The sequence below is a fragment of the Pinus tabuliformis genome, chromosome 7, assembly GCF_031772625.1.
Source record: "Pinus tabuliformis cultivar Carrire ecotype Pingquan chromosome 7, CPIR1, whole genome shotgun sequence".
Classification (NCBI taxonomy): domain Eukaryota; kingdom Viridiplantae; phylum Streptophyta; class Pinopsida; order Pinales; family Pinaceae; genus Pinus; species Pinus tabuliformis.
In genome coordinates this window covers 826216252-826228984 of record NC_142293.1, presented here as the reverse complement: position 1 = coordinate 826228984, position 12733 = coordinate 826216252, and the positions used below count along the sequence as shown (strand labels likewise).

Here is a 12733-nt window from a genome sequence, read left to right as displayed (position 1 = left end):
TAAATGTTGTAAAGATAACTTGTGTGACATGGAATAAAAGTTTTGAATATCTTGTTATGCCTCTTAGTTTGTACAATTCTCCTAATAACTTTTTCACATTTATGAATGGTGTGTTCAAACCTTTCTTGTACAAATTTGTGTTGTCTATTTAGACAACATTGTGGTGTTCAATTAGAACATTGAACACCATAACAAGTATTTAAGGCACCAAGAGAGAATTAGTTTTACTTAAAGAAGTCTAAGTGTGTCTTTGGCCAAGTCTAAATTCCATTCTTGGGTCATTAGACTACACAAGTATGCATCTGCATCAATCTCACAAATATAATGGTGACTTAAAATTGGGAGGATTTGATAATAATCTATGACATAAGAAGTTCCCTTGGTTTGGATAGCCATTGCTATAGGTTTATTGAAGTTTATTGTAATATTTTTACACTTCTTAGTGATTTGTTAAAGAAAGGAAGACCTTGGAGTTGGTTTTACAAGTGTTGCACAATGTTTTGTGAACTAAATCACAAACCTGTGAAAATACTTGTGTTGAAGCTATGAAACTTTGATTGATCATTTGAAGTAGAAACAAATACTTTAGAATTTTACACCAAAGAATTTTTGATGTAGGAAGGTCATCTAACAACTTAAGAAAGCATAAAATTTTGGGATCATGAACAAAGGTACTATACTTATAAAATAGAGATGATAACAATTATGCATTTCATAAAAGAATGGAGGCATTACTTATTAGGTAAGCCAACTATTTTGAAGACAGACAATGTGGCACCAAGTTCGTTTACACCTCAATGGAAGTTGTCACCCAAGTAAGTGGAAAGAATTATTATCTTAATTTGGCATGGCTATTAAGTATCAACCAAGAAAGTTAAACATTATGGTGGATGCCTTGTGTAGAAAGGCACATATTATAACAGTAGAGGGGGTTGATGAACCCTTATTGATTCCTTTAGAATTTAAGGGCAAGTCATCTAAAACTTATGGGAAAATATCAATGACAAATTGAAGAATGATCATGTTGCTTTAAGTATCATGCAATAGGTGAAGGAAGGAAAAATAAGGAACTTTTGGGTGGATGATGGATTATGTGCTTTGGTGGTTTCTTGTATGTACCTGAGTCATTAAACCTTAGGAAGGAGGTTTTAAGAGAGTGCAGTGATTCACTTTGGGTAGGGATCCTAAGGTCGATTGCATTTTTGCAATGAGCTTGTTACTAGGAACATATGAGGGAGGACATTAAGGAATACATCCATACTTGTTTTTTTTGCCAACAACATAAGCTACACAGCAAATTACAGGCTAAACCACTCCAAATTTTCATAGTTTTGGAGTGAACTTGGGTAAGCACCTTTATGGATTTTATTACTAAGTTTCTAATTGCAAAAGGCTACGATTGGGTATTGGTTGTGGTCGACCAATTGTCCAAGTGTGCGATCTTCATTCCAACAAAGGTGCCCTTCTTGAATATGGAGGTTGTAAAGATGTTCTTCAAACATGTTATTGAGTATCAAGTTCTTCCTTTGAACATTGTTCTTTATAGGGGTGCAAGGTACATTGGGTGATATTGGACAATTAAATCAATGATGTGTTCAAGGTATCACCATAAATTGATGGGTAGTATGAATATGTCAATGGCCTTTTGGAGGATTGCATAAGCATCACACACATGCAAATCAATTGAATTGGCCAAAGTTGACAGATGCCTCTAACTTTAGTTGCAACTTACATGGGATCTTAGCTTTAAGGTATAGACCATTTGAGTTGGCCAATGGATGGTAACCATTAACGCCTTACATAGTTTTGAAAGGATTCTGTTGAAGAAAGCCATCCACCTTAACATTCCCTAATGGAAAGACATCGTGGAATAAGAATTTGTTCAATTGACAAAGGAAACTAAGAGGATGAAGCATTAGTTATATCAGAGTAGAAGAGAAGTAAAGTTTCAAGTTAGAAACAAGTTCTCACTAAAGTTGGTAAAAGAATGATTCAAACTACCAATAGGCATGTCTAATGCACTAGTACAGAAGTTTGAGGGACCATTCAAAGTGCTTGAGAAGAGAGGAAGTGTATCATATGGGTTGAAGCTATAAGAGAACATGAGAGCCTATCATCCCATTTTTCATATTAATTGGTTGAAACTTTGTATGATTTATGAGAGTGATCCTAGTAGGGAAAGTAAATCTACAACACCTACGATGGTATTAGACAAGTCAAAATTGGAAGTGGAGTAGGTATTGGCCCATATGAATGTTTTGTTTGACAGGAATACCTTTTTAGCTAGAAAGATAAGTTTGAAGCAGAGAACAACTAGGAGTGAAAGGAATCATTATGGAAGAATGAAAATATGATTCAATAGTTAGAATAGTGAAGTCTTAGTGCACTTATGTGAACATTAAATGGGTAGTATGAAGATGATAACAATTTTAGTGGGGGAGGATGTAAGGCCTTTTCCTTGAGACGATACTATACACCCTTTCTTAATCATAGGCAAGTGTGATAGATTCGAATTTGCAGGTGGCAAAGCTAGATGGGCGCACCTAGTAGTTAGATCTCTTGGTAGAAGCATTCAACTTGGCAAGAGTTAAAAGTGTTATGTAGAGATTTGGAACAACTTGGGAAATTAACACAATTTGAGGATAATGTAGATCCAAGTGGCTAAACATTCCTAACCTTATGGCCATGTATGGTTTTGTGGAGGCTATTGCAATTGTGGGATCACTTTGGATGGGTGATCGATTGTTTTGGGTCCAATTGGAATTAGGTGCGGTGAAAGTCACCCTAGAAGGGGGAAATAGGTTAAGGTACCTCTCTCATATAAGGAGGAAACAACCATTATGCAAGCATCTATTGAAGAGGAACCAAAGAGTTTTGTTTCGAAGAAGTGCTAAGTCTAGGGTTCAACATAGTGATTGAAATTGGCATCGTAGTTTGTTGAAGAATGAGACTTATAGGAGGCATGCCCATAGGTGCTTTAGGGGTTGGGTTGTGTAAGTAGGGTGGCACTAAGTTAGTAGTGCCTTATCTTTTTCGTACTTATATCAAATGAGTTATAGGAAATGGTCAGACTCCTCTATGTGCTCTATTGCAACATTCTTCATTAATAATGTTTAGGCATCTGCCTTGGATACTAACTTAACATATTGTGTTATGGTTTTTTGCTTTAGGATGTTATTGTTCCTTATAACATATTAATTGGATAAGTGTTAAGTATATTCCTTGGGATGCTTTAAGGCCACAATTGGGCAATACACCATATGATAGTTAAGTTGGTTGCAGTGCTAATAATTGTAGCTTAGAATAAAGGTATGGGGCTGTTTTTAAGTGAAGAGGTGCGATTTGGTTGCAAATAAGAATTGATTGGTCAAGCCCGTTTAGCTAAAGAAAGACATGGTTGCATGGTTGGGATGCTAAAACATAAAATTCATACAAGATAGCTAAGACCATGACATAACCCTACCCCAGAATTGAGTCTTCATTCATGTAAAAAACCATGGAAGCATTATAAACTAGATGAGCTAACCTAGGAGTTGAAGGCTACCATGATAAAAGGATATCCACCTTTTTTAAGATTTGAAAGTTGGATTGAAGTTGGTGCTATTCCTAGGAGGGGTGGAACCTAATACCCCATTTTGACCCATGTGTTGTACACGATTTGATATATGAATTTAGTGCAAAGCTCAAGGCTAAGGCCCCACTAGAGAATAATTAGACACTTAGGTATTTTAATATTTCTCAAGTGCAGGGATATGAAGTCATCATGATATAAATTCATAAAACACATTAATATAAAATACAAAATATAATGACTTGTTGGGAACAAGAAGTGGGTTGTGATGTGATGAGAGAAGGTGTTCATGGCAGTGTTAACCTATGGAAATATAATGATTGAGATGTGGGTGGACCATACATCACTTTGAGAAACAAACTAACATTGGACATCCCATGCATATACTATGCACCATTTCATCACTTGGAAGTTCTTCTTCCATTCTCTTCTCCATTTGTCATAGTTCTTGCCACTTTCACATTGTTGTTTAAATGTTGCACTTGCTATGTCATTTGTGAGACACATGTGCACTAATACATATAAACACTACATGTTACTGTAAGCATGCAAGTCTAGGAGGGATGTTATAATAAATGAATTACCTTGTGTTGAGTCTTGATCCCTTTGAGTTATATATTATTGAAATTCCCTTGGTAGGAAGTTTTAGCATTGGGATCCCTTGATAAGTAGAGTTTAACTGAGCATAATCCTTACAAGACTCATTTATTGGTTAGAAAATTTATGTTAGATATTGGCCTCACCATGAAGATTTCCTTGTGTAGTAAAAGGTTTGATATTGGAATGTCTAAGTTAAAGTGAATGCGGTAACATGAAATGTGTTTATGCAAAGTGAGTGCTAGTGGAGGGTGATGTGTGAATATGCACTAGTTTGATTGGTGTTGGAATTCATGTTAGTTCATGACTATGTCAATCTTGGATCATGTGACTTTGTTTGGAGTGTGTTAATAGAGAAAGAACAAAGAAGTATGCTCTTACCCTCATTGTCGCATAACCCATCTTGGAGATGGAAATCATAGTGTATGCCCATGGTTGGTTGGTAAATCATTATTATACATCTATTTTATGTGTTTGGACTTTGTCCAAATATGTATTTTTTCACTAATATTCGCATGTTGTTTTTACATGGAAAACTTAATTGATTCATTGTGATGAATTTATTTCCAAAATTTACACTTAAATTAATTTTTTTGTATGCCCTTCATTTGAAATGTATTATTAACTGGTAATTAGGTTCTTGAGAGCTTAATTTAAACGTTTTTAGTAAGATTTTGAGTTGAATTGATGCCTTGCTAACTAGGAGAGGTTGTTAAGTATATGGCAATGATGATATCAATATAATTATCTATGCTGCAAATTAATTGTAATCCTTAATGTTATTAGAGTCTAGACTATCACAACCGTATATTGTTAAAAACATTTTAAATTCCCCACATATGATTATTGTTTTATTATAAAGTGTTGATTATTGTTTTATTATAAAGTGTTGAGAGTTGTTAAAATAAATTCATTTTAACTAGCTTCTTATAAGTTATTAACATAACCACAAAATATATTTCATATACCACGAACATCTAAAACGTCAATTGGAAAATTTAAAAAAACATAAAACACTTAATAAAACATAAATATCCAACAAATTAATTTATACTAATTTATTTTAGTTTAATTAAAATTAAAAATATATTTGAACTTGTAAATAATTTATTTTATTAACTAGAATAACATATTAATATATAATCTGTATAAAAAATTTAAATAATAATACAACTCAAACCGAAAATTTAAAAATTATCAATAAAATAGATTGGTTCCCGGTAATGTTTTTGTTATCCATAAATAAATAAAAAAATATCTGTACATTTTAAAAAATTTCCATAATGTTTAATAAATTTCAAATTTAAATTTAAAATAAGGTGGTTTAAAGGGCAAACTCTCAGACTGAAAAACGATGAAATCAATCCTGATTGGAATGACACAAACTTTTCAAGGACAATCAAATCCTAGGATGTAAAGTTCCTTTCCTAGGCATGAATGGGACGGGTAAGAGAGGTGAACATGTGAAGTAGAAATTGACGTTGCAGGCTTTCTGAAAAAAGAAAAAGTTGGCCATTATGTTTCACATGCAATTTTTTATTCTTTCGCTTCTCCTGCTGCTGACAAAGGGGGCCATTAGGTTTCACATGCAATTTTTTATTCTCTCTCTTCTCCTGCTGCTGTTTCATCTCCCTTCTTGTAAATCAAGTTTCTTCCATCCCTTTACAAATTACTCTTTTTCTTCTCCAGTTTGTCGCTGTCCTCACTGTTGTTTCAATCTTCATACTGTAGATCAAATTTGTCACCTGTGCTTGTGTCCTGCATTTATTCTATTTAATACATTTATATGTAACTACAGACTTTGGTTCCGCAAGACATGCTGTTTTTCCCTCAAACGTTATAATTATGCACGTACCTCTGCTGACTATAGTTTCCAAACTGTCCTTGCTGGAGTTTAATTTTTATCAAAATTTGCACCTGCCACTGCCACATCCATGTGTTTTCCACTGCCAACCTACTCTGTTCAGTTCCTTTTCTCTTGCCTGTCATTTAGTATTGCTTTGCATACGGTCAATACCCACTTACATGGGAGCTCAAATTTGAGCAACGCCCATCAAGCATTTTCCAACTGATTACATTCATCAGGGATACAGTGACACTTTATTTAGTACCCATTTAGCTCTGGAACTGATTCAGGTGGCCTACACATCCACGAAAGTTTTACTCTGCTAAGCAGAATATATTTAGAAAAGGATTTTTGCTCATCCAGTTGCAGATGGGTTTGACTCTTCTATGGCTAGTACTGACGGTGTTTATGTCAGGAGCTCATGGGCTATCCTCTAATGTCGACATTATGTTTCAGACGGCACCTGACAGTGTCACTTCAGCAATGGCAGCTCTATTCAGATTCTCGTTGAGAGATAGCAGAGGCACAGATCCCTGTGGCAACTGTAGCATTAGATGTAAGGTGGGTGGTTACTCTCTAGCCGTAATTTGATCCAATATCGCCGTACATCTCAATAGAATAACGTCCAGACCCAACGCTAAGGACCCCCTTAGGAAGGATTTGTTTTGGTTTCCATAAACTTACAGGCCCAAGTTCTCAGACCGGTTGTTGCCTGATTTAACATTGTTTAAATGGTTAGGCATTGCAGTTATCATCAAAAACCAGTTATTTTGTTCTCTCAGAACTTAAACCTCATTACGATTTGGGAAGCTCAGGCAGGCACATGAGTTTGGCATCGGCCTTCAGACAATTAGTTACCAGTTATATGATCTGCATTTCATTCAAGGGGCAGGATAAACCAATTCATTGCAGGATCTCCAACAGGTGGTAGAGTTTGACTTGCCAAGAGATCATTAGATATATCCTGGATGATGTTTGTGGCTCAGACAGAGGTGCATTTTTCACAAAGTGGGAGAGCAAATTTGCCTATTGAAATACTTTTTGTTGATGTTGAGGTCCAAGCCTGTTCTCTATGAGTCAATACCTGTTTATTATGTGATAATGGTAGGTATCACATATGGTATTTCCTAGTGATTTTAAGGTTCTAAGTTTGGTTGAGAGTACCAGCTCACATAAGGGGCCACTTCGCCCGAAGCAGAAGCACATTTGTCTTTTTCCAATCTTCAATTCAAGAGAAGCTCTTAGGCTTTTCCAACTCTGAAACATTTCCTTAACTGAATAAAAAAGCCTGTGCAAAATACCGAGGTGAGAGTCAGATTCAACTACACAAAAGGACTTCACGGATACTGTCACAAGGACTCTCCTCGACATTGCGCAATTTCTGGTCTATAAGAGTCACCCCATTTAGGTGCACAAAATTTCATGGGCTTGAACATCTAAAATGGACGAGCCTATTTACCAGTCTCCCACCTGACGGCCTCTCTTCCTATTCTTGTTTCATTGAAACCATTGTTTCAACGTACATTTTGATTCCAAATGACTAGTAATTGCATAGTGTGTTGGATGAAGCATACAAATCTTCTTGCACATGCAAATCATTATCTTATGTCCTCTAGACTGTTGGTTATTCTAGGATCTAGATTCTAAATATATGATGATGTGATATGCAACCCTCCTGAGACTTGCTTGTAACATAGATGCTATTCATTATCTTTCGTTTCCATTCTGGAAACGTGGTATTTCTATATAATAATGTGAAGCTGTGTTGCGCATCTACCATGCTTTCGTTTCCATTCCAAAAACGTGGCATTTCTATATAATAATGTGAAGCTGTGTTGCGCATCTACCATGTTTGATACAGCTCTTCTTCAACATGCATTGAGTACAGTTGTCAGCACTCATCTTTAATTTCCAGGGTTTTCGGGTTTGTATACTAGCATATATCTATCTTAACCCTGGCGCTATTGAGCACCCAGAGGGATAAACAAAATTTGAGGTGCAAACCTCAATGTTTTTACACCCCCTAATACAATTTAACAAACTTTGAGGTTTATTTATAGTTTTTTTTAATTAAATGTGGTAAGTAAGATTAGTAATACTTAGGGTTTGTCTTTTGGAAGATATGGCACTTAAAAAATATAAGGCACACTGACAAAAACATTTTCCCCCACTCTGGCTGCAGAGTACCTCGCATTTTCAGTGCAAAAATTATGTGTAATGCATCATTCAATTGTATATCTTCTGTGTTTGACCTTCTTTACAGTTATATAAATCACATGAGATTGTGAACCCTCAACGGAGAATACAATAGGGGGATTTTGCTAATTATCTAGCATGTCACAATCTCTCAAACAATTAGATTGGGAAAAAGTAAAGAATATTGAAACTATGATTTCACCTAGGTTGTTGCAAATGAATGTGATCAGAAACATGAAGAACACACAATTCCACTCAGATGTGTGGAATAAATGTCGTAAATAGGAGAGAGCTTGGGTAAGGCCAAAAAGAAAATGTGACGTGCCCAATGCATTGCCCAAGAAACATACATTGACAAGAAGGCTGGGAGTTAGAATGAATTGAGCTAATCGAAAAATACCATGTACTTGAGCTAACAGAGGAAAATTTTTTTTTGTTGATAAAATTAACTTTCTGTGCTTGCATGCTTTTCTTGAATTTTCATATATCATGAACTTGTCTACCTGTCAATTGGTGTGTATGCTGCAGTTGGATGACCTGAGCTTTACCGATTGTAGCAGTAGACGCAGTTCATATTCCTCCTTGAGAGATGGACAACACACTTTCCAAGTTTTTGTTAACACATTAAGTGGAGTTTATTCTGCTCAATATACCTGGATTGTTGGTGAGAATTCATATCTGAGGAGGCTCTTTAAATTCCAGATACTGCTGAATTCCATCTTTATGAATTTTTGCAGTGATTATGCTGATCTAGCGTGTAAACATGTTACAGATACAGTCCCCCCAACAGCGTCAGTAATTGCAGGGCCAACCTTCACAAATGCTCTAAATGTTTCTGTGAATGTTTCCTTTAGTGAGCCATGCACGGGGAAAGGTGGCTTCAGATGTTCTGCTGGATCAGACTGTAATGTAAGTTCTCTGAATGTACCTTGCCTCACTTTCAGATTAGCTGACATTTTTGTCTTCTTATACCTTTTACTTACTGAAATTGTTGCAAATGATGTAGTATTGACTATTAATAAAAGGAACAAGAGTGGATGGGTTATTTCTTTAGTCATTTTCATGGTCATTATACGAATAGCAGGATTCACAAATCTTTGTTGTTAGAGACTCCAATGATTCAAAAAGGTTGCTCAATGAGAGATAAGTGCAGTTGCATTTTCCTAAATACTGATTTGATATAACTGGCAACATTCATATCATGCATTCCTCTGAAAGATTAAAACAGAAAATGGGAACTGGATGAATCCAATTCTACATGCTCAATCTCCAGTCAAGTCCATCGTTGAGATTTTCAGAGAAAGAATTGCCTGAAGGTTTGGCTGCTGCATTCAAGGATTGATGCCTTTGCTATAAACAAGCAATAGGATCCGTAGTCCTCCCTTCAGGTATTTTATATTCACATAATGAGTTCTACTCATGGAACATCAACAACAAGAGTGTAAATTTTTAATACTTACAAGTTTCCTTAAATAAGCAACAATATAAGTAGGCCCCACCTTCCAAGGCGTGTAACTTATTTTCAAGGCACGAAAGGGTCCATATTCACTTTGAAAATCGGATTCAGTATGATGGTAAACACCAGTTATGGTGGGATTAACTTTGGAAAGGGAATGTGTGAACTGCTTGGAAATCCTTGAGATTATTCATAAATAGTAACAAGTTATAATATCTTAGTTTAACATAGACATGTAGCCTGAAAGAAAATACAATCTTATTCCTATATTGACAGACTTTTGCTTCATGCTTATTTGATCAAGATACCATATATGCACCTTTAGTCATACAGTCTTGCTGTATGAGATACACTGCCCCCATGCCAACTATCCTGCAAGAGACATATCAATTAACCTCGTTAGGTGAAGGCAGGCCTCTCTCTCTCTCTCTCTCTCTATATATATATATATATATATATATATCAGTGTTCCACCAAGTTTCTAGGACAGGGTGATGTGGGAACAAGGAGACACATAGGGGGGATGTGTGGGAGCAACCCTAAATTTTAGGGAAATTTAATACGTGTGGGTGGACATTGGGTTATATATATGCATGTGTGTATGCATATTATAAACATGATTCAAATTGAAATCCAATAATGAAATATATTGATTCATACATTATAAATGATTCATTGAATTAGAAATAGTAAAATATCGTATTGATTAAATTCATCAATCATTATTCTAGAATCTGATTAGTACTCAGCAAAATGGTAGATTTTAAAGTATGAAGACTGGAATAGTAAATTAAAATTACTCAAACTCAAAAATAGTAAAGAGTGACAAGCTGTAATATTCCTAATGGAATTATGCAATGAATAACTGAAGCATGAACTAGAAAACGAACAAAATTTTAACACACAAGGCACCCAAACACCCAATACAAATTTTAGCACAACAGCTGAGCCATTTTATCAAAAATCTGGAATAAATGGGAGTACAATAACAAGGAACAAGTGCACCTGGGCTTGCATAAGCAAGTGGAAGCAAACCCAAGGTGAGAAAGATGCCCCAATGAGTAGAAGTTTCGACCCCCAAACTACCTCTGCACTGCCCAAAAATTGTGCCACTGCAGCTTCCTGAGAATGGTTCGAATCCCTTGTTGGAATGCCTGGATTGGCCTGAAAGTGCTGCTTTAGCTTCCTCTTAAATTTTCCTACAGAATCCAGAAAGGAATTGGTCCCAATCCTTCCCACCGGAAAACCCACAAAATGGTGCCAATTAAGGACAACTGCTGGTAGGAAAGAGACACCTGTTTGGGCCCTCTAGACTGCTCAGTAAATTTTGCCAAATTAATCTTGGCCTCTCCTCAAAAAAACCAGAAAAACCCGAAAGGGGTTTATTCTAGTTTTGATGCTCCAAAATTGACCCCCAAATACTTGGCCCTCCTCCACAGCCATAAAATATAACCTGTAAGGAATGCTTTGTTTTCCACTTGTCCAAGGGCTGGAAACTCTCCTCAAATTCCCTCCGATCAGACTCCCATCAACCTCAGCCCTTCAGTCCTTCTCTCAAGCCTCTCCACAATTAGCTCCACCAATGACTACACAGTCTTGGGACAGATCTACGCAGGCCCAACCCAAGAAATCCATCCCGTTGAGAAAGGTACTCTTTGCTCCCGTAAATTCTCTTCCTTCACCTGCAATTTGGACAAGAAATTTCCCAGCAATGGTATAGCCTCTAATTCTGGCACCTCACTTCACCAAAGAACTGTGTGGCTCTTTTTCTGCATCTAGGCTGAAGCTAAACAAGTCATACAATCTGAGACTGGTCTCCCAAGCCTCCACAAAGTCGTGACAATACCTCCCTAGGGTGGCACTCGTGGTCCACCGAAGAAAAGGGTGATATTTCCCCTTGGAAACCTCTGGTGCTAAACAACACTTGTGACTCCGCTGAACAACCAGAGCAATAATGTGTAAATGTCAAATTATCAAAAGGCGTCCCGTGTTGCCTTCAACCCTCTATTTATAATTGTTGCCTCACCTTTCCTTGTGGGTCACTTAACCAAATATTTCAACCTCCTTCCCACACAATCGATTTTTCCTCCAAGGGGTGCGTATTCCTTGAGGGGTGGCCCCCACATTCCACTAAGGTTGAAATTTTTTATTTCTCCTAAGTCCCATGTACCAAAAATGTCTCCAATGCCAAGATTACAATATTGTGCTGTGCTTAGCACTTCTCCAATAAACTTTGTTAATCCTATTAAATGAAAAATCAAAATTGGGGATATTACAGTCCTCCCCGCCAAAAATTGATTGTCCTCAAGCAATGCGTGGACAAGCATCCTCTCTAGCTGTTGATCCTCACTGTCACTGCAAGATATGCTAGGGTCCCAGATGCGCCACTGAATCATCCTTGACCTCTGCACTGTCCTGACATGAAGGAATCCCTCAATACTAGGATCCCAAGCCATCCTACCCAACATGAAGTTCCCCTTGCTCCACTCACTATCCTGCTAGGCATAAGTACCAAAACCCCTCTACATACCATCAGTGAGTAGGGAATCATGATAATGTGACACTATATCCAACTCCTCATGAAGCTGCCCTACCAAGTAGTCCATCTCATACACTCCAAAAGTAAACTCTTGAAGAAACCACCCAATTCCTGCAGAGATAAAGTCTCGCTCATGTGAGCTTCTCTTGATATTATCCTGCTGACCAGCCTGCCATGCTAATGAAGTCCCCCACTCCATCAATGACTCGCTAAAGCCTAATGGAAGATCTGCATGATCTCCCCCTGTAGTAGCCAACTCATCTCTAAAGGTCGTTGAGTTGTGAAGTGCTCTGATGCTCGGGTCCCCACTAGTCTCATAAGGGTGCCACCATCCTGACGCTGCGCCACTCTGACTATGACATACTTCCCATCGTGCACGGTTTGTATCCTCCTCTCTTGGGACCTGGCGACGAAAAATTTGTGAAGGCCAAGCTCATCCTGCCCAGGCATCTCCACGATGCGAATGTCTACCCCTCCACTGCCAATCTTGGACCTGAGCAACAACAGGATAAGTTTGCCTCACCATGT

The 12733-nt window shown here is 37.2% G+C and overlaps 1 protein-coding gene across 1 annotated transcript in view; it reads left to right on the top strand.

Moving 5' to 3' along the window:
• Positions 1-6044: 6044 nt before the first annotated feature.
• The window catches only part of LOC149250164 (uncharacterized), a 166487-nt gene continuing 159798 nt past the window's right edge, over positions 6045-12733 (top strand). The window contains 3 exon segments of the mRNA XM_089456403.1: positions 6045-6575; positions 8739-8874; positions 8983-9119. Coding sequence (XP_089312529.1) covers positions 6384-6575; positions 8739-8874; positions 8983-9119 — 465 coding nt within the window. The 5' untranslated portion in view covers positions 6045-6383.